The sequence below is a fragment of the Leucoraja erinacea genome, chromosome 5 (assembly GCF_028641065.1).
Source record: "Leucoraja erinacea ecotype New England chromosome 5, Leri_hhj_1, whole genome shotgun sequence".
Lineage (NCBI taxonomy): Eukaryota > Metazoa > Chordata > Chondrichthyes > Rajiformes > Rajidae > Leucoraja > Leucoraja erinaceus.
This window is the reverse complement of record NC_073381.1, coordinates 54045205-54073062: the sequence shown is the minus strand read 5'-3', so window position 1 is coordinate 54073062 and position 27858 is coordinate 54045205. Positions and strand designations below refer to the sequence as shown.

The 27858-nt window shown below is 38.9% G+C and overlaps 1 protein-coding gene across 1 annotated transcript in view; it reads left to right on the top strand.

Moving 5' to 3' along the window:
• Window positions 1-27858, top strand: part of lama2 (laminin, alpha 2) — a 323797-nt gene that overhangs the window by 170023 nt on the left and 125916 nt on the right. Inside the window, exons 17-20 of the mRNA XM_055636370.1 lie at window positions 1970-2097; window positions 6547-6633; window positions 10317-10528; window positions 23794-23900. Coding sequence (XP_055492345.1) covers window positions 1970-2097; window positions 6547-6633; window positions 10317-10528; window positions 23794-23900 — 534 coding nt within the window. The remainder of the gene's footprint in view (window positions 1-1969; window positions 2098-6546; window positions 6634-10316; window positions 10529-23793; window positions 23901-27858) is intronic.

The following is a 27858-nucleotide window of genomic DNA, read 5'->3' as shown; positions in this document are numbered from 1 at the left end:
TGTAAGTTTCTATAAGATCCCCTCTCAATCTCCTAAATTCTAGAGAGTGTAAACCAAGTCTATCCAGTCTTTCTTCATAAGACAGTCCTGACATCCCAGGAATCAGTCTTGTGAACCTTCTCTGCAATCCCTCTATGGCAATAATGTCCTTCCTCAGATTTGGAGACCAAAACTGTACGCAATACTCCAGGTGTGGTCTCACCAAGACCCTGTACAACTACAGAAGAACCTCCCTGCTCCTATACTCAAATCCTTTTGCTATGAAAGCTAACATACCATTCGCTTTCTTCACTGCCTGCTACACCTGCATGCCTACTTTCAATGACTGGTGTACCATGACACCCAGGTCTTGCTGCATCTCCCCTTTTCTTAATCGGCCACCATTTCGATAATAGTCTGCTTTCCTGTTTTTGCCACCAAAATGGATAACCTCACATTTATCCACATTATACTGCATCTGCCAAACATTTGCCCACTCACCCAGCCTATCCAAGTCACCTTGCAGTCTCCTAGCATCCTCCTCACAGCTAACACTGCCCCCCAGCTTAGTGTCATCCGCAAACTTGGAGATATTGCCTTGAATTCCCTCATCCAGATCATTAATATATAGTGTAAATAGCTGGGGTCCCAGCACTGAGCCTTGCGGTACCCCACTAGTCACTGCCTGCCATTGTGAAACGGACCCGTTTACTCCTACTCTTTGCTTCCTGTTTGTCAGCCAGTTCTCTATCCACATCAATACTGAACCCCCAATGCCGTGTGCTTTAAGTTTGTATACTAATCTCTTATGTGGGACCTTGTCGAAAGCTTTCTGGAAGTCCAGATACACCATATCCACTGGTTTCCCCTATCCACGCTACTAGTTACATCCTCGAAAAATGCTATAAGATTCGTCAGACATGATTTACCTTTCGTAAATCCATGCTGATTTTGTCCAATGATTTCACCACTTTCCAAATGTGCTGCTATCCCGCCTTTAATAACTGACTGATAAAAATGTTTTTAAGTGCTCTGTGTGATGCCAGATTAGTGCACGGGAACAGCAACGCAGGGTATTGCTGCAGAAACTACAGAAAAATCAAATGTATGCTTTGAACATATTGAACTGGAGTTATTCACTGCAACTTTGAGGTTGTAATACTTGTAATAATATATGTTATTACTTGGATGCTCAGATTCTATCTACCAAAATACCCACTGATCAGAAAATGTTGCTTTTCATAACAAATTCACTTTATGTATATCTATGCGATGTTCTAAATTATGCATTAAAGCACAACACTCCTTTCACACGATGACGATATGCGAATTGTGTGCCTTACATTGTTAAGTTCCAAACTCGAACATTGCTGCAATTTCAGTGACAATCTGGTTATTCTTCCCAAAAGAGCATTATTGAATCTTGAAACTCGTCAATTTCTGATCCACAGTAGAATCAAAAAGATTGGCAAAGGAGTTCTATTTTGCTGAATGAGACGAAGGGAAATTGTATTTAAAAATGTATCAATTGTTTCATGCAATGCAACTATTTGAGCTATTTTCAAAATTCCTTTCTTTATACAGAATTAATTGTGTGTATTTTTAAATGGCCCACTGCCTTCAATTAAGTAACTCTGGGGAAAAATGCATTTGGGTATCTTAAGGTTTTGTACTCCTATATTTTTTTTCTAATAGTCTCCAGGCTTCTGTGGTAGATTCTAACTATTTAATTCATGGATTTGCACAAGAACATTAGCAAAGGGAATTGGAATTATTTATGGGTAACTAAATGAAATCGGGAAGTCGGAATTTATTTGTTTTTAAAAAAATGAATATAATATAGTAGCAATGAGCATTGTGGTGTATCATTTTGATTTACTGGCAACTCTTCCAAGAATTTGGTAAAGAGACACATAATTAAAATGTATTTAGTTAATCAATTAAGTAAATTGGCGGATCAATGTTTTAAAATAAACTGTACTTGTTTTAGAACTGTCAACATGACACAACTGGCCTGTATTGTGATAAATGTCGTCCTGGGTTTTATGGAGGTGCTACTCGAGGAACACCTAATGACTGTCAACTCTGCAGTTGTCCATTACTCATTCCTTCAAATAAGTAAGTATGATACAATGTCAACCGTATTTGTAGCACATACAATAATTTCCTATATTGTAGTCCGTTCTACCATGTGGCATGAATGGTGATTCAAAGACAGTAACATGTGAATGAACAGCTATCACGTTCATTTGTCCATATTCAGTGTAGCATTTTCAAATAGAAAAATAAAATCTATGCAGCATGAAAGAAGACCATTCAGTCCATCAGCCCTTCCTTCCTTCAGCATCATTCCAGTTCTCTTTGACTGCAACTATTGGATCTGTTTTCTACACCTTTTTGATCTGTGGTGTTCCAAATCCTTTTGATTATTTTACCAAATGCTTTACCAAATCCTATGGTTCTTGATCTACTAATGGATCCAATTTATTTTAATTATTTTTGTCTGCATCATTGATGTTTGAACACTTTAATCTATTTGCCTCTTTCTGTATGGAGAACATTCCCAGCCGCTTTAGTCTAACCATGTAACTGAAAACCCTCACTTTCCTGTATTGTTTGTCAGGCTCTCATATCCTTCTTGTAGTAAACTGAACAGAATTGGCGCAACACTAAAACAATCTCTCAAGGTTTATGGAGGTACAGTGTATCCTCCATATTTTTATATTCTATGTCTTTCTTTACAAATAATAATTTCCTGTATCATGTTTAATCATTTCCTCCTCCTGAACTTTCACCTTCAAAGATTTACACAAGGCAAAATCAACACTTACACCTTCAATGGAATTGCATTGTTGAAATTAAATTGCACATTTCCTACCCCTTATTACATTTATCTAGGTTATATTTAATTGGCCATATGTCTGCCCATCCCAGAGGATCATAGAATTCAAGATGGTGATACTGTGGAAGAAGACTATTTGGCCTTGAAGACAGCAGCAACTCTATATTAGCATAATGGAACTCATCCCACTGTCCCCACCAACGGCTATGCAAGTTATTTCAGCAATCTCTTTGAAACCTCTCTTGCTAAGACACACTTGCAAATTCTCTCCTTAATGATTGTTTCTGGAACTTACCTGCATACTTTCACATTGTCTTGAAACTACTTTCCTGTCTCATCTTGAACCCTTCTGCTATTTTGCTCACTTTTTGTCAATTTATTTTGGTTCCTAAGAAAAACTATGTCTCCTGAAAACCATCATGGTACAGCAGTCTGATACAGAGGATTTTGTTTCATGCAAATATTTGGGTACATGCACATGGAAAACAATATCATGCGCCAGCATAATTAATGTATAGGAAACATAATTAAAACTGTCTATAGAGAAAATCTCTGAAGGCACCACATAATTTACTTGTTCTGAAATTATTGAAGGTGCACATTGAGGAATATTATGTGGAGCAGCACACTGTGTGTGTGCTCGTGTGTGTGTGTGTGTGTGTGTGTGTGTGTGTGTGTGTGGCTGTGTCTCCATCTGCGTCTGTGTGTGTTTATGTGTGTCTAAGTCTGCGTATGTGTGTGTGTGTGGTTTCCAAAATCATTTCTCCAGGGTTCTAAGAATTCTGTTGCTGCTTTAATGCTTCTTTTGCTGCAGCATGAATCATTATTCCTAACCCCCACCTTAATTCTGTTCATGTTATCAGGATGACAACTGCATAGACCGTGAATCACTTATTATTAAGTACAAGGCCTCCTTTAATTAAAAAAAAGAAAATTAAATTTGTATTCAATATTAGAAAACACCTGATAAGTCAAGATTCATGGCTCCAGGATCTAACGTCTATCTAATATATTTCACATGGGGACGAGTTAGCTAGCAACAACTTAATGGAGTTTCCATTTTCAGAATACTTTAGAGGATATAAATGTTCACAGAATCATGGACATTCTCATGCACCTTGATCCTAAAACCACCGCATAATTCCGTGAATTTATTTTAATTAATTTGCAGTTGAACTGCAAGTCAGTGACACTGATTGTTGACATTTCTATTATTATAAAATAATTTCCTTCCATTGTGTGAAAGTAATGGAAATGAAATGTGGGCAAGTTTCTGTTACAGTGGATTCGGTTATAACTCTATTCTCATGCTCAGCTGGCAAATAGATAAATAAAAGTACAGGGTATATACATTCCATAAGCAATGCTGCAACTCTGTGACAACTCTATTTATTGGAGTCATGGAATCATACAGTTTAGAAACGGCCCTTCAGCCAACCAAGAGGCCCCATCTAAGCTAGTCCCATTTGCCTATGCATGGCCAATATATTTCTAAACCTTTTCTATTTATGTTCCAAATGACTTTTAAACATTGTGATTGTAACATACTCTGCCGCTTACCAACCATGTTAAAAACATTATCATCCAAATTGTCAATCCAGATATAAAACAACATTAGTACCAGTAGTGATTCTGGTCACACACCACTGGTCATCCACCACTAATTGGAATAGAAACCCTCCACAATCACCCTCTGTCTCCTTCCATCAAACAATTTTGTATCCACTTGGTTATCTCACCCTAGATCCAACCTTCCATACTAGCCTATGTGGGCCCTTGTCAAAGGCCTTGCTAAAGTCCTTTATTAGCCTATGTTGATGTGTTTCATAATGTCTTTCCATATTTAGAATTTCTTCCTATCCCACCACCTTTCTTCGTCTTTCCAAATATTTTGTGAAAAATGGGGCCATATTTCCTCTTCAAATATATTAATCTTTGGAAATTTATGAAATCCACATAAAGTGCAATTCCATTATCTTTGTTATATCAACAACATAATTAAGACTTTTTTTCCTGAGAAATAATTCTTCAAATCTCCAGCAACATTTCCATTGCCTTAGACTTTCCAAGAATTTCAGCCAAACCTGCCCATTTCATTCTGGCTTCTCTTTAAAAAAAAAATCAAATATAATCATTGTTCCTAAAAAAATACTTACAAGAACTACATATCCGTACGTGGCTTTTGGTCTTCTCAGAATATAAAACATAAGATAGCTGATTTCTCTATCTCAGGTTTAAATAATTTCTATAAGATCACAAGTGTTAGGAGTAGAATTAGACCATATAGACAATAGGTGCAGTGGTAGGCCATTTGGCCCTTCGAGCCAGCACCGCCATTCAATGTGATCATGGCTGATCATCCCCAATCAGTACCCCGTTCCTGCCTTCTCCCCATATCCCATGAATCCGCTATCTTTAAGAGCCCAATCTAGCTCTCTATTGAAAGCATCCAGAGACCAGGCCTCCACTGCCCTCTGAGGCAGAGAATTCCACAGACTCACCACTCTCTGTGAGAAAAAGTGTTTCCTTGTCTCCGTTCTAAATGGCCCATCAGGTCTACTCTGCCATTCAATCATGGCTGATCTATCTCTCCCTCGTAACCCCGGTCTCCTGCCTTCTCCCCATAACCTCTGACACCCATACTAATCAAGAATCTTTCTATCTCTGCCTTAAATATATCCACTGACTTTGCCTCCACAGCCTCTGTGGCAAATAATTCCACTGATTCCCCACAAGAAATTCCTCCTCATCTCCTTCCTAAAAGAACATCCTTTAAATCTGAGGCTATAGACCTCTTGTCCTAGACTCTCCCACGTGGAAATATCCTCTCCACATCCACTCTATCTAAGCCTACAGTAAAAATTATCTTTGAATAACCTTCACTGTTATGGTGTTCTGTTCCCAAAATGCCTACTTCATCAGAAAACAGGGGCATGTTTCTGTTATTTTTTATCATCATACACTACATAACAGTTATTCCTTTGAGCCTACTTTGATCATTCCTAATTTAAATACACAAATATCTATCAATAATGCTTGAATATTTTCCTGTTTTTTTTCTGCATTTCTCTTTTAAACTTTTCTGATATTCTTAAAGTCCATTGTTTTTTAATTTATCTGTTTTGCTAGCTTCCTGAAGGTAAACATTTTTTTTCCTACATTCCTGTTGATACTTTCAGAAGGTTTCCAATAGATGTACAAGAGCAAATAGAAATGGTAATATAAATGCTGATCAGCAGAATACAGAGATTACTCTGGTATCATTGTTATATAACATTTATTGAACAGGATATTTTAATGTTTCGACAGAGCTGAGAAATGTTCTTTAGGAATATGAGCAAATGCCACGTTGTGATATTTGAGTTAGCACAACTTTATGATAATACTTGGACATAATGCTTTTCCAACCTTGGTGACAAAGGACAGCAGCTGGACATTCCACTTTTTTATAGAGCTGAGTTACTACTGACAGGGAATTCCAGGCTGAATTACTGTTCAGTTGCTGCCATTCCTTTAGAGTACTCAGTGTTGGCTGAAGTAGTCATTCAGTATGTTGGTGGAATGAGATCCCTGCTCTATCTTTGGTTCCGGAAAGAAAAAAATAGTTTTAGCCTGTTGCATGGTGATGATCTCAGTAAAGGGCACTCGGCAATGCAGCTAATACAACTTTCTTTGGTTTATCTTCTTGTATCCGTCTCTACATCTGCTCACCATGAACAACGTAGCTTTAGCCCGACTTGTTACCTGGATACCAGGGGAGAGGTAATATGTGATCAATGTCCTCCTGGTTATACGGGGACACGATGTGACAGGTAAGAATTCCTGATCTTTTACCTCAAACTTTATGTAGCAGAGAATGTACACTGTCACTAACCTGGATATTGATTATGAATTAAATAACTAAACTAGATATCTGTTTGGTATGACTGAAGAATCTATAAGAATATAGGTATGGTTATCTGTTGGTGGGACATATTAAAAGCTTTACTAGTGATAAAAGGCCAAAACTGAAATGACTGCTGTGTTTAAACCTGTTTGACAGTTTAGCTTCTTGTATGGATTATAATCTACCTCTTTGCTTAGAAATTATATTTATTTATATCTTCATTTCCTCATGAAACATTTGACTAGAGTACATGCCAGGTTGCATTTTTTTCTCTAAAGTTTTGTATGACTTTAATAATAGCATGTCATTTTATGAACTGTGTTCTTTGTAATTGCATAATCACATGGAAGCAAAAACCTGTAAAATTTGAAGCATCTATACTGGTGTTTGAGACATACAGATGCTTTGCATCTGAAAGTCAAGAATAAAAATCTTCCTTGTCAGATGCAGTATGTGACTGAACTTCCCAGCTATTTTGAAAGAGAATTACTTCAGTTGACTTCACTTTGGAATACTCCAGTCTAACCTATTATGAAAATTTAACCTTCAATGCTTTCTAAATTTATTTGTGCTTTCATGAAACACATTTGGTATCGATTAACTAATGAAGTGTTCTACTAAAGAAACAGGACATGGCTCTTTCACTCACTGAAACATAATATTTTGAAATATCAGTGATTTCTGTCCACTGATTTTTTATCATTTGAAAATTAAATGACAATATTCAATTTCCATAATTAAACATCAGTTATTGATTTTTTATAAAAAAAATAATTTATTGCTGTTGCATTATTTATGAGTGTGAGATTTAAATCTGCCAGCAAGTTAAGTGATTGCAGAATTGGAAAGGTAGTGAAGAAGGTTTGCTTACTCTTACAGGCTGGGACATTGAGTTGGGATGTCATGTTGCACATTTACAAAACACTGGTTATGACACAATTGGAGCAGTGTGTGCTTTTCTGGCCACCACACTGTAGGAAGGCTGTGATTATGCTGCAGAAGCCGAGATGTTACTTGGATTGGAGGACTGTGGTCACGAGGAGAGATTGGATAGGCTAAGCAAGTTTTCCTTTGAAGGAAGGAGGCTGAAGAGTGAGCTGATAGAAGTAAATTGATACGGTTGATGGTCAGAATCATTTTCCCATTGGAGAGGATGCCAAATTCAAGAGGGCATAGTTTTAATTTGAGGATTAGGTTTTTTTTAGACTAAGGATGAAACGTATTACCACAGAAGGTGGTGGAATCATATGCAATTGATATATTTAAGGCACATTTATGCAAACTCTTGAATCGGCAAGGCATAGAAGGATATGGTCCATGTGCGGGAAAATGGAATAGTGTAAATTGGCAGAAGGTTGATATGGATGTGGTGAGCCAACAGGCCCATTTCATACTGTACCACTCTATATTAGGAAATGATTCATTTAAAGAGAATGCTTTGACATACAGCTGATGTGAAGGAAAAATAAACATGTTATATTGGGAATGTCTGCAAGTACCATAGCGGAGGGAGACACCTGTCATTACACATCACGACAGTAACGTGCTATTCTTGCCAAACTAATCACCCGAGACAGTAGGAGCTCGATGCTCAGAAATTGTAATGTTTTCATTTGTTTTAGAAGCATTGTGAATTTGCTGTGAATGAGAAGATGCAACAGAGCAGTAAAGATGGAGGCAAAAAAGCATAAATGTTTCACTGTCTATTAAAAATAACTGGTATGAAAATGTATAAGCTGGTTGAAATAGATTCTGGATCTATTCATAGCGGAATATATTTTGGTCTGCTATTTGAGAGTTACAGATAAACTTAATATAGCACCAATATAATTTCTATTGCTTTCAATCAGCCAAAATCCATTAAATCCCCTTTATCTCCTGAAGATGAAGTAAACATTACAGTGATAATTGAAGAGTATCGTAACTGTTTAAAAAATATATAGTAATAATCAGCTATGATCACATTGAATGGCTGTGCTGGCTCGAAGGGCCTACTCCTGCACCTATTGTCTATGTATCAATGTAAGATATTCTCAGCCCTTCTTAGTTTGAATTACTGAACTATTAGATTCCCTCCACTCCCAAAAAAACATTTTATTCACTACAATTTTCTATAAAGAAAAGTGGACATTATGTATGATCACTAAGCCAAGAATTGGCTCTTCTTTTCAAAAAACCTTTTGTATCCTAAGTCAATCTCCCCCCACCCCCATATTATATTGTACAACCAGTGGAACAGTAGGATGGAACTTCCACAAGATCATGATAACCAGCTGCGTGATCAGCATGTTGGCATTTGCCACAGGTAATGGTGCTTCCCATCAAATGTCACTATAAATTATATGGATCAGTACAGCACATGAACAGGCCCTATGGCCCACAATGTCCATGCCGGACATGACGCTAGTTAATGGCACAGATCTTTATCCATGCATTCCCTGCATGTACATGTGCACTGATTGTGGCATTTAAGCCACTTAAATGCTACCATTGTATCTACCTCTACCACCACGCTGCAGTGCATTCCACACACCAACCACTCTTAGTATAAAAATAGTATATTGTCTATACCTGTCCAAATTAGCCTGGCTTCACCAAATATGTCTTCAGTGTTTTCCTTTTCATTTCAATTGTTCCAGGCATTCATTAGGTGAAATGAATTAAAATAAATAGAACCCTACTTTTATAAATTTGCCTTCAAAATATATATATGCCAAAGTAACTTGAACTGAGCAACTTGTATCACTGGCAAAGAAAATGTACCAATACATTTCGCACAACCATAAAGGACAGATGGCTGCAGAGGCTTGTTAAATGAATATATGGGATGTGATGAAAGGCAGCCTGAAAACATGCTTTTTAAGGAAGGCTTGAAGAGGATGGAAGGTTGCAGAGTTTAGGGAGATAACCTTACTGAGCTGCACTATTGATATTGCCAACAGGGAGAAAAGAGACAGTCAGATGATTGGAGGATAGCAGGCAAGGCAATGATGAGTTTAAACCACGCAGCCAAGATGTTTTCTTTAAATTAGGTGTTTGAACATGATCCAGTGTACAAAAGTATGAACAATACTTTTGATCTGATGATGTGATGTGGGATAAGGTTTGATGATATGGTTTTGGATGAGCTGAACTTCATTGAGAAAGAATGATGGGAAGATCTGTCCACAGAAATACAGTAGCTCTCTGTAAGATTTCCACAACCATTGAGAGGGATTGTACACAGTACTCAGTCAGGTCTTTCTGATTGCAGAATGCATGTTCCATTGCCCAAGGCTAGTAACTGGAGAGTTGAGGTCAATGTTTTGTTGCCAAATCATACCGATTGATATCATGATCGACCTATTCAGCACAGTTCTAGCACCTCCATCTACTAAAGCCCTCAACATCTGGTACCACAAATGTATGTACACACATTGGAAAACATGCTGGACCTAATTCTATCTCGACTTCGTCGGTGCTATATAGATAAATATTCTATGATATTTCATTATAACAATACAGTTTTAATTTCTAGAAATAATTGTATTCCCAGTAACTTTTTTGCAGCATACAGCAATATGTTTATCAGTGAATAATTCCTTTTTTGACTTTGTTTTTGTTAACCAGATGCTCTGAAGGGTACTTTGGACGCCCCACTAAACCAGGTGGCTCTTGTCAGCCTTGCCAGTGCAACAATAATCTTGATCTATCAATACCTGGCGGCTGCAATTCATTAACAGGCGAATGCCTACGATGCATTCAGGGAATTACTGGTCGGTTTTGTGATGAATGTGCTGATGGATATTTCGGAGATGCTGTTATAGCCAGGAATTGCCAAGGTAAATGTATTGCATTGTTCATTAGTATTTGCTCTTTAAATTTGATAACTGGAAACAATAGAATGAGACTTTGTAACCTCTGCATGGTGTTTGATAAAGTGCTTAGAATGGTAACAGTTTGGAATGTAGAAGTTTTTGCAAAGAACATTTTCAAGAATGCAAAGGTATAACAGTATTATATAATTTGCAAGAGTAAATTGATAAAGATATTCCTTATAATTTGATCATAGATAAGAAGGAACTTAGTCATAGCAGATGTCTTGATTTTTGGACTCCAGGAGGCCTGCCTAATTGTTAAAGGTCATCATAAGATCTGCTTGTTTTGGGGATTCTGCTGAGAAATTGCTTATCAACATAGTACATGTGACCTCAGCAGTGAAAATAGATACAAAACATTTTTTTAATGTCTCAGGCACTTCCTTTTTACCCATTATGATGTTATTTTTCCAGCTCTAGAAGTACTTGTATTTGGTTTGACATCCTGATAAAAAGTTCTTAACATGTTATGTCTCTTACTAATTTGCTCTCATATAGATGTATTCACTGTTAATTATTTTTAGCTTATCTTCTACTGGTTTCAAAAATGCATACCTATTCTTCGATGTATCGCTCTTTGGCAAGATTTAAAAATTAATAATCAAATACTGTCTTCAATCTTATTAGCTGGCCATGGATAGAACATTTTTTCACAATGTTTATATTTCCCAATGTATATTCAGTGAGAATCATCAAATATATTTTAAAATCCTAATCTAGTTTCTTAATCTTCCTTATGTAAAATATCTCATACTCACATGTACAATGCTTTATTTAAATGAATGTAAATTTATACTAATTAACAAGTCTTCTCAAAGGAATCAAAATATAATTAATTAGCAGTATCTGATTAAGTTCCAAGTTAATATGATCCCTGGTCAGCTTCACCATTTACTTCCTATTGTAATATAAAAGCCATTCAGCTCATCAGGCCCATGCAAGCTCCCAACATAAGCATACTCGAAGAGTTGTTCCATTCCTCCCTTCTTACTTCCTTGGTGCCATTTCAACAGATTAGTCTCCCATGCCTTTTGTTTCTTTAACCTAAACTAGAGTGTTAACCATCTAACACGGTCCCTCAGATCCACATCAGCCGGTCTCCTCTCCATCCACAAGTCCAACCTCCGCAGTTTTGGGGACAGAGTCTTCTCCAGGGCAGCTCCCAGGCTCTGGAACTCCCTCCCCCAACTGATCCGCAATTCCGTGTCCCTCACCATCTTCCAGTCCCGCCTCAAACCCCGTCTCTTCACCTCTGCCTATCCTTAGCCCCACGTCCCCCTCCCTTTTCACCTGTGCATTAATTGCCTCGTATTGTGTTTTGAATTGTATTCTGTCTTTACTTTGTGTACTAGTCATGTCTCTACTATTTATTTCATTCCCCTTACATGTTTTTCCTCTACCTGCTAAATTTTTGTAAGGTGTTGGGGAAAAAACTTGAGACTCTTGAAAGGCGCCCATAAATAAAATTTATTATTATTATTATTATTATTATCTAGCATTTTGACCTGAAATGTTGACCATTCCTTTCCCCCCACAGATGTGGAACCACTACATGAGTTTCTCCAACAGATTGTTTGTTGCTCTATATTCCAGCATCTGTAGTTCATGTCTCCAAATAAAGGCCCTTTCTAATTCTTGATCAGCCTATTTGGTCTTATTTTATATATTTAAATAGAATCTCCTAATCCTTTGTTTCAAAGAAAACAATGCCAGTATAGCAACATTCCCCTAGTAACTATATTTTTTTCAATCCTGACAACTCCTTTGAAGAGGAATGAACTGCAAATGCTGGTTTAAACTGACGATAGACACAAAATGCTGGAGTAACTCAGCGGGTCACACAGCATCTCTGGAGAAAAGGAATAGGTAACATTTCGGGTCAAGACCCTTCTTCAGACTCCTTTGTAGATCTCCTCTTCTGTTGGTCCATTACATGTGTATCAGAATTATCTAGAGTGCACTTGTGGTCAGTAAACCCTCAATCAGGATCACAAAGAAATGAACAAACACTTCATTGTCATTGTGGGAAATCTGTCAATAAATGCCCCTCGCAGCTGTCTCTTTTAAGTGCTTTTTTTTTAGTTTTCCATTAACATAAGATACAATAGGATTCCTGATGACATTTTAGGTCAGACCTGCTCAAAGAGAGCAGTTGTATCCAAAGTATAACCTGCTTACTATCTGCTCCAGCAAATTCCCATCAAATTCCCAACCTTGCACATTGTACTGACATTATTCCAATCCTTTTGTTTGCTTTGCTACTTCACGCCATCCGTTGAATACTGCACATAATGAGTAAATTGTCAATTCGTTAAACATTCAGTTGAAAATACTGACTTATTTTGTAATCGTGCAAAGATAAATTTGTTCAAGGTTTCAAGGTCAGTTTATTGTCATATGTACCAATTGAGGTACAGTGAAATTCGAATTACCATACAGCCATACAGAAAAAAGCACCAAGACACACAACTAAATAAAAGTTAACATAAACACCACAGCGAATTCCCCATGTTTCTCACTGTGATGGAAGGCAATCAAGTCCAAACTTCTTACTCTTTATTTTCCCACGGTCGGAGCAGTCGAACCATCCGCAGTTGGGGCGATCGAATCGCCCGCGTCGGGGTGATTGAAGCTCCCGCGTCAGGGCGGTCGAAGCTCCCTTGTCGGGGCGGTCGAAGCACCTGTGGCTTGGAGTTCCCGAAGTCGATCTCTAACCAGAGACCGCAAGCTCCACGAAGTTAAAGTATGCAGGCACCTACGGTAGAGCTGAGAGGTTGATCCCTGGCTGTGCAATGGTAAGGTCACAGACACCCGCGGTGGAACTCTCGAAGTCGGTCTCCAGCAAAGGCCGCCAACTCCTCGATGTTGGGCCGCAGTGCGGGTGGAGATATGATGCGGAAAAAAATTGCATCTCCGTCAAGGTAAGAGATTAGAAAAAGTTTCCCCCAACTCCCGCCCCACATAAAACAAGCTAAAGAACACTAAAAACATACATTTAACATATACAAACAAACAACAAAAGAAGGAAGGGACAGACAGACCGTTGGGGAGGAATTGTGCTATTGGTGCAATTAATTAGTTTGTATCTGGATGAAATAATTTGCTTGAGATGCAATAAATTTATAAATCAAAAATAAAGTATGTCATACCTCCAGTCTCGCTTATATTAGTGTATACTGAAAAACAGCGTGATTTAATAGAAAGAGTTGCAATCGTGTTCTTTCTCTGCTATTTTGAAAGCTATCCTTAAATCAGGAGAACACAGCCATTGTGCATTTTCCTTTGTAACAGTTCTCTATTGTTGGAAATTTGGAGCATTCAATTGCCATAAAAACACAAAAGAAGCCAAACAGTTGCAATCAAATAGCTTTTTTTTGGTCCTTTTTCTATGTTTCCCCTGCTTAGAATTTCATTGTATTCAAATCTCAGTAGGATTCGCAGCTGCTTGAAAGAAAATGCCTTTGTTATATTTTAATTGCTGGACAATATGAACATTAAAATGCTAAGAACATTGCTCCATGTTTCAAATTATTCTGTCAAATGCAGCAGACATAAGCTGGAAGAAATCCATGTTATTAGAACAGAGCAAGTCTGATAGTGCAGAAACCAGTTTAATTTTGATCACTACATAAACAGTATTTACCTTGAAGAAGATGAATAGGACTTTTGAAGTAAGAGGCAAAGCCTTGACAGTAATAGAGCAAGCGACTGATGGCTCTCCCAGTATACATCTTCACAATCACCCACATTGAGTTGGATTCAGATTGCCATCAATATTCCAAGTTTGGATTTGGAGGAAAGATTCCCCATCTTCGGAATTAGGGCACTAAGGCAAGCATGCAAAAGTTACGAGAACGTTCAGCTGGAGCTGGCGCTTGTACTTGTTAATAATAATAATAATACATTTTATTTATGGGCGTCTCTCAAGGACACCTTACAGTTAAAACAAGCATGAAACAAAAACAACATATACAGCAATAATACATAATTCGGAGAGAGAGCAGCGGCAGCTAATCGCGCCAGTGTTCACTCTCACTTCCGGCAGCCATCTTTTCCGAGCCATCCGCAGCACACCAACAAAAACAAAACACAACATTAAAGACATTTGTTCCACCATTTAATATAATCAAGCAAAATCTTTATCCATGGAGTAATTTTCCTGTATTCCTTGGTTCTATGATTTTGAAAAATCTATCAATTTCTATCCCGAATATATTCAGCAACTAAGCCTCCACAACTCTAGTGAGTGGAGAGTTCCAAAGGTTCACTACCCTCTATGGGAAGAAATGTTGCCAGTACAGAATGTCTATTTCCTTAACCCGAGGTATGACCACTGGAAGTGGTAGTGCATGTAGGCACAAACGATGTCGGAAAGAAGGGGATGAATATTCTGCAGCGTGACTTTAGAGAGCTCGGAAAAATGCTGAAAAGCAGGACCTCCAGGATTGTTATCTCCGGTTTGCTTCCAGTTCCTCGTGCTGGCGAGAGCAGGAACAGGGAGATACGGGACCTGAACGTGTGGCTGAGGAACTGGTGCATGGGGCAGGGATTTAGATTCTTAGATCACTGGGATCTGTTTTGGGGTAAGGGGGAACTGTACAAAAGGGACGGATTGCATCTTAACAGGTGTGGGACCAGCATTCTGGCAGGCAGGTTTGCCACTGCTACACGGGTGGTTTTAAACTGAATAAGGGGGGTGGGGTGTCGAATGGGATAGTGGAGGATGGAGTTAAAGGGAAAGGGTTTCTTAAATGTGTGAGCGTAGAGACAGAGGGGTGTGAAATGAGGGTAGAAGCAATAGGTAGCAAGGTGAAAAGTAAAAGTGGCAGGCCGGCAAATCCAGGGCAAAAATCAAAAAGGGCCACTTTTCAGCATAATAGTATAAGGGGTAAGAGTGTTGTAAAAACAAGCCTGAAGGCTTTGTGTCTCAATGCAAGGAGCATTCGTAATAAGGTGGATGAGTTGAATGTGCAGATAGCTATTAATGACTATGATATAGTTGGGATCACGGAGACATGGCTCCAGGGTGACCAAGGCTGGGAGCTGAACATCCAGGGATATTCAATATTCAGGAGGGATAGACAGAAAGGGAAAGGAGGTGGGGTAGCGTTGCTGGTTAGAGAGCAGATTAACGCAATAGAAAGGAAGGACATTAGCTTTGAGGATGTGGAATCGATATGGGTAGAGCTGCGAAACACTAAGGGGCAGAAAACGCTAGTGGGAGTTGTGTACAGGCCACCTAACAGTGTAGTGGAGTTGGGGATGGCATCAAACAGGAAATTAGAAATGCGTGCAACAAAGGTAAAACAGTTATAATGGGTGACTTTAATCTACATATAGATTGGGTGAATCAAATTGGCAAGGGTGCTGAGGAAGAGGATTTCTTGGAATGTATGCGGGATAGTTTTCTAAACCAACATGTAGAGGAACCAACGAGAGAGCAGGCTATTCTAGACTGGGTATTGAGTAATGAGGAAGGGTTAGTTAGCAGTCTTGTTGTGCGAGGCCCCTTGGGCAAGAGTGACCATAATATGGTTGAGTTCTTCATTAGGATGGAGAGTGACATCGTTAATTCAGAAACAAGGGTCCTGAACTTAAAGAAAGGTAACTTTGAGGGTATGAAACGTGAATTGGCCAAGATAGACTGGCGATTGATTCTTAATGGGTTGACGGTGGATATGCAATGGAAGGCATTTAAAGACTGCATGGATGAACTACAACAATTGTTCATCCCAGTTTGGCAAAAAAATAAATCAGGGAAGGTAGTGCATCCGTGGATAACAAGGGAAATCAGGGATAGTATCAAAACAAAAGATGAAGCGTACAAATTAGCCAGAAAAAGCTGCCTACCAGAGGACTGGGAGAAATTCAGAGACCAGCAGAGGAGGACAAAGGGCTTAATTAGGAAAGGGAAAATAGATTATGAAAGAAAACTGGCAGGGAACATAAAAACTGACTGCAAAAGCTTTTATAGATATGTGAAGAGAAAAAGATTAGTTAAAACAAATGTAGGTCCCTTGCAGTCAGAAACGGGTGAATTGATCATGGGGAACAAGGACATGGCAGACCAATTGAATAACTACTTTGGTTCTGTCTTCACTAAGGAAGACATAAATAATCTGCCGGAAATAGCAGGGGACCGGGGGTCAAATGAGATGGGGGAACTGAGTGAAATCCAGGTTAGCCGGGAAGTGGTGTTAGGTAAATTGAATGGATTAAAAGCCGATAAATCCCCAGGGCCAGATAGGCTGCATCCCAGAGTACTTAAGGAAATAGTCCCAGAAATAGTGGATGCATTTTTGATAATTTTTCAAAACTCTTTAGATTCTGGAGTAGTTCCTGAGGATTGGAGGGTAGCTAATGTAACCCCACTTTTTAAAAAGGGAGGGAGAGAGAAAACGGGGAATTACAGACCAGTTAGTCTAACGTCGGTAGTGGGGAAACTGCTAGAATCAGTTATTAAAGATGGGATAGCAGCACATTTGGAAAGTGGTGAAATCATTGGACAAAGTCAGCATGGATTTATGAAAGGTAAATCATGTCTGACGAATCTTATAGAATTTTTCGAGGATGTAACTAGTAGAGTGGATAAGGGAGAACCAGTGGATGTGTTATATCTGGACTTTCAGAAGGCATTCGACAAGGTCCCACATAAGAGATTAGTATACAAACTTAAAGCACACGGTATTGGGGGTTCAGTATTGATGTGGATAGAGAACTGGTTGGCAGACAGGAAGCAAAGAGTAGGAGTGAACGGGTCCTTTTCCCAATGGCAGGCAGTGACTAGTGGGGTACCGCAAGGCTCAGTTCTGGGACCCCAGCTATTTACAATATATATTAATGATTTGGACGAGGGAATTGAATGCAACATCTCCAAGTTTGCGGATGACACGAAGCTGGGGGGCAGTGTTAGCTGTGAGGAGGATGCTAGGAGGCTGCAAGGTGAATTGGATAGGCTGGGTGAGTGGGCAAATGCATGGCAGATGCAGTATAATGTGAATAAATGTGAGATTATCCACTTTGGTGGCAAAAACAGGAAAGTAGATTATTATCTGAATGGTGGCCGATTAGGAAAGGGGGAGATGCAACGAGACCTGGGTGTCATGGTACACCAGTCATTAAAAGTAGGCATGCAGGTGCAGCAGGCAGTGAAAAAGGCGAATGGTATGTTAGCATTCATAGCAAAAGGATTTGAGTATAGGAGCAGGGAGGTTCTATTGCAGTTGTACAGGGTCTTGGTGAGACCACACCTGGAGTATTGTGTACAGTTTTGGTCTCCTAATCTGAGGAAAGACATTCTTGCCATAGAGGGAATACAGAGAAGGTTCACCAGACTGATTCCTGGGATGTCAGGACTTTCATATGAAGAAAGACTGGATAGACTCGGTTTGTACCCGCTAGAATTTAGAAGATTGAGGGGGGGTTCTTATAGAAACTTACAAAATTCTTAAGGGGTTGGACAGGCTAGATGCAGGAAGATTGTTCTCGATGTTGGGGAAGTCCAGAACAAGGGGTCATAGTTTAAGGATAAGGGGGAAATCTTTTAGGACCGAGATGAGGAAAACTTTTTTCACACAGAGAGTGTTGAATCTCTGGAATTCTCTGCCGCAGAAGGTAGTTGAGGCCAGTTCATTGGCTATATTTAAGAAGGAGTTAGATGTGGCCCTTGTGGCTAAAGGGATCAGGGGGTATGGAGAGAAGGCAGGTACAGGATACTGAGTTGGATGATCAGCCATGATCATATTGAATGGCGGTGCAGGCTTGAAGGGCCGAATGGCCTACTCCTGCACCTGTTTTCTTTGTTTCTATGTTTCTATGGTCACATGGTAGATCCTTGTGTCGACCTTACTGGGAGACATTATCTCTCAAACTTATGATCACCAGAGATTTTAGATTAATTTTGTGGTATCTCTCTGATAGAGAAATTCCCCCTGCCAGGGATCTGGTGAACTTCTACTGAGTTCTTCAGAAATGTAACCTTCCTTCAGTGGGGCAACCAAATCTATGCACAATATTCTAGATGCATTCTCACTGGGACCCCATATAATTGCAGGATGATGTCTTTACTCTTGTACTCAAAATATCTTTCATTAAGGCAAGCATATTATTTTTCTCACATTTTTCCACATTATATTCCATCTGCTATACCCTCATCCACGATATATCCCTCTGAAATCTTTCTCCATCCTCTGACAAACAGAACTGCTATCCAACCTTATATCATCAGCAGACTTGGATATATCATAAATGTTTCTCTCATCCAAGTTCTATGCAGAGCTGGAGCTCCAACAATAATCCCCGCTGCACTATTTGTCACCGCCTCTCAATTAATAATAATAATAGATTTATTTGTATAGCACGTTTAGAAACAACTCACGTTGACCAAAGTGCTTCACATCAGTGTAGGTACTAAATTTGATACAAACAATGGTAGACAGACCTAACGATACATTAATAAAATGTTTACAGCGCCCCCTCAGCGGGGCTCAAAAACGTTTGGGTGTAGAAATAGGTTTTGAGTCTTGACTTAAAGGAGTCAATGGTGGGTGCAGTTCTGATGAGGAGCGGGATGCTGTTTCACAGTTTAGGTGCTGCAACCGCAAAAGCGCGGTCGCCCCTGAGCTTAAACCTAGACCGCGGGATAGTCAGTAGCCCCAAGTCGGCCGACCTGAGCGACCTGGAGGGAGAATAGTTGGTTAGAAGATTTTTGATATAGGGTGGGGCAAGCCCGTTAAGGGCTTTGTAAATGTATAAAAGGAGCTTGAAGTTAATTCTATACCATACTGGGAGCCAGTGGAGAGAGGCTAGGATCGGGGTGATGTGGTCCCTTTTACGGGTACCCGTCAGAAGTCTTGCTGCTGCGTTTTGGACCAATTGCAGACGGGACAGGGATGATTGGCTGATGCCAATGTAAAGGGAGTTGCAGTAGTCAAGGCAGGAAAAGATGAATGTATGGATGATTCTTTCAAGGTTGTCGAATTTGAGGAATTATTTGATTTTAGCTATTGTACGAAACTGGAAGAAACCAGCTTTTACCACAGAGTTGACTTACTTGTCAAACTTTAATGCTGAGTCAAATATCACGTCAAGGTTTTTGACGTGCAGTTTGACTAAGGAGGTTAGGCTTCCAAGGCTGCCTGTTAGCGTTTTGATGGGGTCGGAAGGGCCGAGTAGGGTGACCTCAGACTTGCTCTCATTAAGTTGGAGGATGTTCTGAGCAATTCAGCATTTTACATCATCGAGGCAGTGCATGAGGCTGTTTAAATTTGACCGGTTGTTGGGTTTCAGGGGGATATAGAGCTGTGTATCATCTGCTTAGCAGTGGAAAGAAATGCCATGCCTTTGAATGACTTGGTTGAGGGGGAGCATGTAGAGAGAGAAGAGAATGGGGCCAAGGACGGAGCCTTGTGGAACCCCGCAATAAAGGCTAGCTGGGGAAGAGAAAAAGTTGCCTATGTTGGTAGAGAAAATCCTGTTTTTTAGGTAGGAAACAAACTAGCTCAGGGCAATGACATCAACACCAACCGCATACCGGAGGTGGTCAATTAGGATGGTATGGTCCACTGTATCAAACGCTGCGCTGAGGTCGAGAAGGAGCAGGATTGTGCAGTTGCTGGAGTCGATGGCGAGATGAGGTCGTTGTGTACCTTCAACAAGGCAGACTCTGTGCTGTGGTGGGCCCTGAAACCTAGAACTTTCCAGGATGGAATTTTTGTGTAGATAAGGCACAATGAGTTCGTCTAGAATGATCTTTTCAAGGACTTTTGCAAGGAAAGGCAGTTTGGAAATAGGTCTGTAGTTACTAGGCAAGGTGGGGTTTAGGTTAGGTGTTTTCAGGAGTGGCTCGACAAGCACATGCTTGAAATAGGTTGGAACAGTGCCAGTGGCCAGAGACCTGTTGATGATAGAGAGGATACTGGGACCGACTATTGCAAAGACATGATTCGGAAGGGCAATGAGGACAACGTCAAGGGGGCAGGTTGCATTGTGGAGACAAGCTTTATTAGGGAGGATAGAGTAACGGGTTGGAAGCAGTCTAATTTAGAAGAACAGACCAAAAAGGCAGCTAGGTCATGGGTGAGAGGGGAAATATTAGTTCTGATGTTCCCAACTTTACTGGTGAAAAAAGTAGAGAATTCTTCGCACTTGGCAGGGGACCCAGCTAAGCTGGTATTGGGGGCGGGACATATGACAGAGGTAATAGTACTAAATAGGACCTTGGAATTTTGAATGTTTTTGGAAATAAGGTTGGAGAAGTATTGTGTTCTCGCAGACTTTACTACTTCCTGGTATTTGCGAAGATTGCTTCTCAGAAGTTCGAAGGAAATTTGAAGCTTATCACATTTATACTTCCGTTCAGATTTTCTGCGCTCTCTTCTTAGGGCTCTGGTAGTGTCATTGAGCCAACCTTTAGGCTTAGGCTTTTTCATTTTGAGAGGAGCAACCGAAGGATGGAAGAGCAAGTGGTATTGAATAAAGAAATTAGGTCGTCAGTGCTGAGTTGATGGGGAGAAGCCTCGATGGTGCAGATGTCGGGAGCAGCTATGAGAGCCTCAGAGAACTTACTGGCAATCAATGAGTTTATGTAGCGGGATTAGCGAAGAGGGAGATGAGATTTTGAGGGAGAGAAAGGCAGAGATGCATCAAATATAATTGCACTATGATCTGACAGACAAGCATCAATAATTTCTATATTACAAATTGGGAGACCGGACGATTGCACCAGGTCCAGTGTATGGCCAAGCATGTGAGTGGGTCCAGTAGTAAGTAGAGTCAGATTGAAGGACTCAACCAGGTGCATAAATTCACTCACCAGAGGCTTAGTAGGACAGCAGACATGAATGTTATAGAAGGGTGGAGTTAGTGGTGGTGGCTTGTGTGTAATTGTGAGCCATCAATGCACCATCAATCTACAACCAAGAATCAAGACTCTGTCAAATTTGGGTAAAAGGCTGGAGATAAGATCAGCAAATTGGGTGATAATGTCCTTATGCATTTTTGGTGGGCGATACACAAGAACAATTAAGAGGGGATAGACTAGATCTACTATAGTTAGATCAAATGCACTGCATTCACTGGGTCACCCATATTATGTTGATTGTGTCAAAACGAAATGCTCAAATGGATTTGTCAAACGTGATTTCTCTTTCACAAATCCACGTGGACTGTCCAATCCTATTATTATTTTCTTAGTGCCTTCTTTCTTGCATTTTTAATTGCCATCTCTGCTGGCATATTTCTGAGGCCTGCTTTCTGAGAAAGAAATTGAATCCCAATAGTGATGAACTCCGCCATTTAAGTCCAGCAATGGAGCAGCATGATAATCGTGCAGGAAACTCAAACCTAATTAAAACTAAGCTGAAGTAAACCAAATTACATTTACATGTGTGGAAATAAAAGTTACTTGTGGATGGCAATGAAAAGATTTTGAAAGTGCATAAGCTTAAATGCATATCCACTTGGGTAGGGAGGTGGATAAGTTAGATTTGTGCATATTTATTATATTACATTGAATATCACTTTATTCAAATTTCAGTTGAGTTTATTAAATATAATGCCTGACCTTAAGATCTATGTTAGTTGAGACCCTACAATTAAACTTGCACTTCCTGCGTTTCATCCTTCATTGCCAATAAACATGCGTCATTATTCGTGGCAAAGAGAAATTTCTGCATGTAACACTTAAGTCCCTCATTTTTTTTCCAACTTAACTTCTCAGCTGGCATATGTTTGTCGCCAACATAGTTTGAGACATTGTTCTACTCTGAAGAAGGGTCCTGACCCAAAATGTCACCGATCCATGTCCTGTAGAAATACTGCCTGGCCTACTGGCTATGTGTTTGATGCAAGATTCCACCATCTGCAGTTCTTTGTGTCTCTAGTTTGAGAATCAGTGGTTTCCATAGATCTTCTCTGGATTATGAATGTTTAAGGCTAAAATACATATGATTATGTTTCTTAGCACCTCTTAAACCACACATGTGCACGCCACATTTCCTATTTAGTTTCAAATTTCTGATTATAACTTGTGATGATATTAAATATACATTTCTCCAGTCCTAATCTTAAATCAAGATGTTAAGCTCTATCTGTTAAAAGAATCTACTAGTCCCCAACTCTTGGGAGATTATACGGTATCGACCTATATTTCAAAGACTAATTTATTTCACTACCTTAATCTCTTCTGTATGGGTTTTAGCTGTCAATAATCACTATTTCAAGTGGTTGGTACACCCTCCCAGCCAAGGAGGAGCTCCTTGCTAATCAAGCAGTTCAAACGCAATTATATTTTTAAATGAAGTACTCTGAGGAATAATTTTTACGAGGTTATAATTTACAAAGGATTTCCAAAGCATAGGAGCAATACTGTAGAAACATACCAATGAGTTGCAGCCTGTCAAAAACAGAGGCTGTGGAATGAATTTTGTGTCTTTTCTCTGTAACTCCTCAACACCCTCACTATATCCCATGGAGCTGTTTTTCCATGTTGACATCATCTATAAGATATGATTACATTGACCAGGCCATGAGGATGCTGTGACTTGATTAAGTCAATGTGAGCCTTTTTCATTTACTAACTTCACAATATTGATAAGGTTACTATCAAAGTGATGGTTCTTTTTACAGTTCTTGTAAACAGTTCTTGTTACAGGAGGGTCATAATTGTTTCTCTTGATAATGTCAGAAAGTTGTGCAAAGTATAGTGGTCAGAAGATTATCTTAATCCACAATAAACCTTTTAAACAGTCATTTTCTGCTGCCATGGTAGAAAACGGGTCAGAAGTCAGCCTTTTGGTCCTTGATCATGATTATCCATCATAAACTCTGGAAAAACATAATGTGTATAATTTCAAATGCCTAGTCCTAGGCTGCTTAGTGGTTACATACTTCCAGCTTTTATGATTCTTAGACCACCAAATTAATTTTTGATTGATCTCATGTACTAGACGTCACTTTCTAACGATACAAATGCTGCAGCAAAACCTGGTCAGAGATGCTGCATGTTTCATTGAAATGCCATTTTCACTCATTTGTATAAGTGTTTTGACCTTATCCTTAGTACAAGGGTGACACAATCTGCATAATTAGAAGGACTTTGCGCAATAGTATTTGAACTTCGATATGTTTATGACAACATAAATTATGAAAATTTACTACTTGAACATAATTATGAGAAAATAATTTTACGATGTTAATTCATCTTGTAAATTATTCCTCTTTATTTCCAGCCTGTAAATGCCATGCCAATGGATCAGTTGCTAACTTGTGCGACAAGCAGACTGGGCAATGCGAGTGCAAAGACAATGTTGCAGGAAGACAGTGTGATCATTGCTTGGTACGTATTGGAAAATAAACTCTTAAAATTCGTTGACTTTTTTAAAGTATTTATTAAAGCCATGATTGATTTCTGTACTGAAGGTAGACTAAGATAGAATTTCTTCTCCAAGGTTATAGTTAAAGAATCAGAATGAAATTTCCAACTATTATGGCACACATGTTTTGTGCTCAGAGGAGGTTTTAGTTTAGTTTAGTTTATTGACACGTGTACTGATATACAGTGAAAAGCTTTTGTTGTGAGCCAACCAGTCAGTGCAAAAACTATACATGATTGCTATTGAGCCATCCACAGTGTACAGATACATGTTTAAGAAAGAACTGCAGATGCTGAAAAAATCGAAGTTAGACAAAAAATGCTGGAGAAACTCAGCGGGTGAGGCAGCATCTATGGAGCGAAGGAATAGGTGACATTTCAGGTCCGAGACTCTTCTTCATATACATGATACATGATGTCCCCTCATGTGCCAAGATCCAGCCTTGCATAAAAGTTATCTGTCGTCCTTGGAGGTAGCACGTCTTTTGTTGTCATTTCCCAGAACTGTGAAATGGAAAGGGTAGTGTTTTGTCTGACAGGGTTCCCGATAGAGTGAAGCTAGGTGATATTGCATGGTGGAATGCTGTGCATTATTTCCAGAGGGAAGTGGAATATTTACAGTAGATTGTGGATGGGTAAAATTGAAAGTGCACATTCACTGTGCATTGATATTAGACATGACTGTGCAAGGTCATTTTTAAATGTTCCTTTTTTTGTAGTCAGGTTAGGTCTTTTAATTCCCATTCCCTTTTAGGCCCATTTGTCCAGTTACCCTATATGACACCCCTCTCTACTCTCTGATCTGCTACTATCATTTTTATTACACAAACATTTTTCCCAGGTCTGGTGAGAAGCCAAGATGACAGGGACCTCACATAAACCCGCATACCCCTGTAGCATCTGAGCTAGTTTTAGATTACACTGAATAGAATGTTATTACTTGAATGTAAAACTGCATGTCCTATGTTTCTTTTATCTGATATTTTAATTAACATCAGCCGAATGATTCGCTGTGGCTAAGTAGCACTGAGACACATTTGATATGAATGGTTATCCATCTGTATGAAATTGCTTAGAGTAATTTTTAGGCCTTTATTATTGTGCTATTGAAACAACAGTGACTAACTATTTAGCAGGTTTGTGTACATTTATGCTTACACTGCAACACTTAAATTGACTGGTACAGAAACCCTCTTTAATTGAGTTTAAATCAAAGTAATGGCTGTGACCAAAGATAGTAATTTAATATTAGCACATCATTCTTTTTCTAACTCTCTTACTTACATTCCTATTGGTGGTGTCTTCTAAACAGAAATATGTGTGTATTTTTGTTGGCTCTGCTGAATATGAAAATATTGCTGGGTTTCATTTAAATAGTGCATTTTTAATCAATTTATATTTCATCTCTCGGAGGGTATGAATCTCTGGAATTTTCAGTCCCAGATTGAGATGTCGGCCAGATTATTAGATGGTTTTCAGGTGGGGATAAGTAAATATTTGAAAAATCTAAGAATTGTGGGCTACGGGGAACTGGCATAGAATAGTTGATGCAAGTATAGATCAGCCATGACTATACTTAAATGACAGAAGAGGCTTCAGGAACCAAGTGCCTTACTACTACCTTGATTAGTACTTTGCCTTAAGACTGCAGGGAAGATATCTAAAGATTACATTATTAAAACATTGTATTAACTACACACCATTTTATTCTTGACTACGTCATACATTTGGGTGAATTCGCACTAATATATTTAAAAGTTGCAGTGTGAGGAATCAGTGCCTTAATTATAATTTTATATTAAAATCTTATTTCTTTCCTTAGATAAAATGAATGAAATTTTCTGATTGTGTTTCCTTCATTTTCATAAATGGTAAATCAATATTTTGCTTGTCATTCCCTTAAATGAGGAATTATGAATTTGGGTAAAAGTGATTTGAATTATAAGAAAGAGGAAATCTGTTAGAGCTTTTATAGCTTTGTTAAATTTCATTTTGTTTCAGAGGAAGAATTGTCTTCAAAATTGAAAAAAAAAACATTGTTTCCAATGGAACTGTTTTTGTTTTCTTATTTCCTGTGGTGGGCATGCCAAATTAAGTAATCAACCAAGATTCATATGGGCAACTGGTCCCAGGTTTCTGCCAATGTTGCTGTATGTCCTTGGGCACGCTTGCAGCTTCACAATGAATATTTTCCTTAAATTATTCCATATCCTTATGAAAAGAGTGAAGGGCAAGGCTGGCAGGAGTAGAGAACCCAGAATGGTGAGAGATTTTGAGGCTTTGGTCAAGAAGAAGTCGTATATCAAGTATAGACAACTGGGATCAAATGAATCCCTTGAACAATATAAGGAGTGTAGGGATACATGTAGGGAATTCACAAGGTCAAAAAGGGACCTAAAATTACTCTGCCAAATAAGATAAAGAAGAATGCAAAGAGATTCCACAAGTATATGGAGGGCAATAGCGAAACAAAAGGAAAAATAGGGTTCCTTAAAGATCAACCAGGTCATCTAGGTATGTAGCGGAGCCACAGCAGAAGGGAAAGATGTTAAGTGAATATTTCTCATTTGTATTTACCGTGGAGAAGGACATGGATATTCGGGAACTCTGTGACATAAATAGTGGTGTCTTGAAGAGAGTCCACTTTACAGAAGAGGATCTTAAAATGCAATGGGCTGTATAAATCCCTGGGATCTGATGAAGTATGTCCTGGGACATTGTGGGAATTTCGGGAAGAAATTGCGAGGCCCCTGACAGTGATATTTGTATCATCGCTGATTGGTTTGATATGGACCAGGCAAACTCAATCGGTTTAGTAACGTGGGTGGCATGGCCAAGTTGTGCTGAAAGGCATGTCCATTGCCGTGCTGTATAGCTCGATGACTTTATGACTCACTGGAAGCGGAAGATTTCATTTTGCATTACTGCAGTAAATTAAGGTGTTTATGAAGAATAGACTGAATCTGTTTTGCCGTCTCTGCTGGCATGCACATTCATTTAAAATTAAATTGTAATACATTCACAAGTTATGATGTGGTAATAAGGTTTCTCAGTAAAAAATTTCAAGGAAGGTAAATTCATTTCCTGTTTTCTGCCATGTCAATTTATGTTGAGTTGAAAGGATCCTAACAATATGCAAAATCCTGATAGTTTAGAATTATTATCTTCAACTTCCCTACTATGCTCAGAAACTAATATCGCTGGTGACATCACCACTTACCGATTTATCAAGTGACCTCTGCAAATAAAAAAAATGCATTAACAAAAATCAAATAGGTGTTAAAAAATAATGAGATTCTTGTTAACAGCATAAGACAAATTTTGTGCAAATTGAATGCTAACAATGGAAAATGATGCATTAGTGCAAGAAATTAAGTGTTTCTTGACCAAAACATTTGGTAGAATGGTGGCATTGTTTACATGGAAATATGGTCAATAGGGAACTTCTAGTTTTATAACAACTTATTTGTTTTCAATTTTAAACAGGGTCGAAGAAAAAGCTAGTTTTCTTTGTTCAATGCTACAACATAATTAAAAGTGTTCAATCTGTAACTTGCTTTATGGTTTGTTGAGGTCAGTGCCCCTTCTCTCCATGTCTTAACCCAATTTCAGCATACATTAACTTTGAAAGCTATTTTAAATTTACTTCAAACAGAGAAGTTACGAAATTGCATAGCCTAATGATGACACTACTGCTCTATTAATGCATTCATAACATACTTAGTTTTATAGTTTTAAAGAGAGTGTAAGGAATTGATTTCAAGTATGACATGTTTCCTGTAGCAGGGCGACCAGAACTGTGCACAGCACTCCAGCTGGGTTGGGTCATGAGGGTATTTTGCCCGCTGTCATGATCCCTATACATTATCTCAGTTAAGGTTTAAGATGCAATTAATGTAGGTTCCTGACAAATTTTCTAACT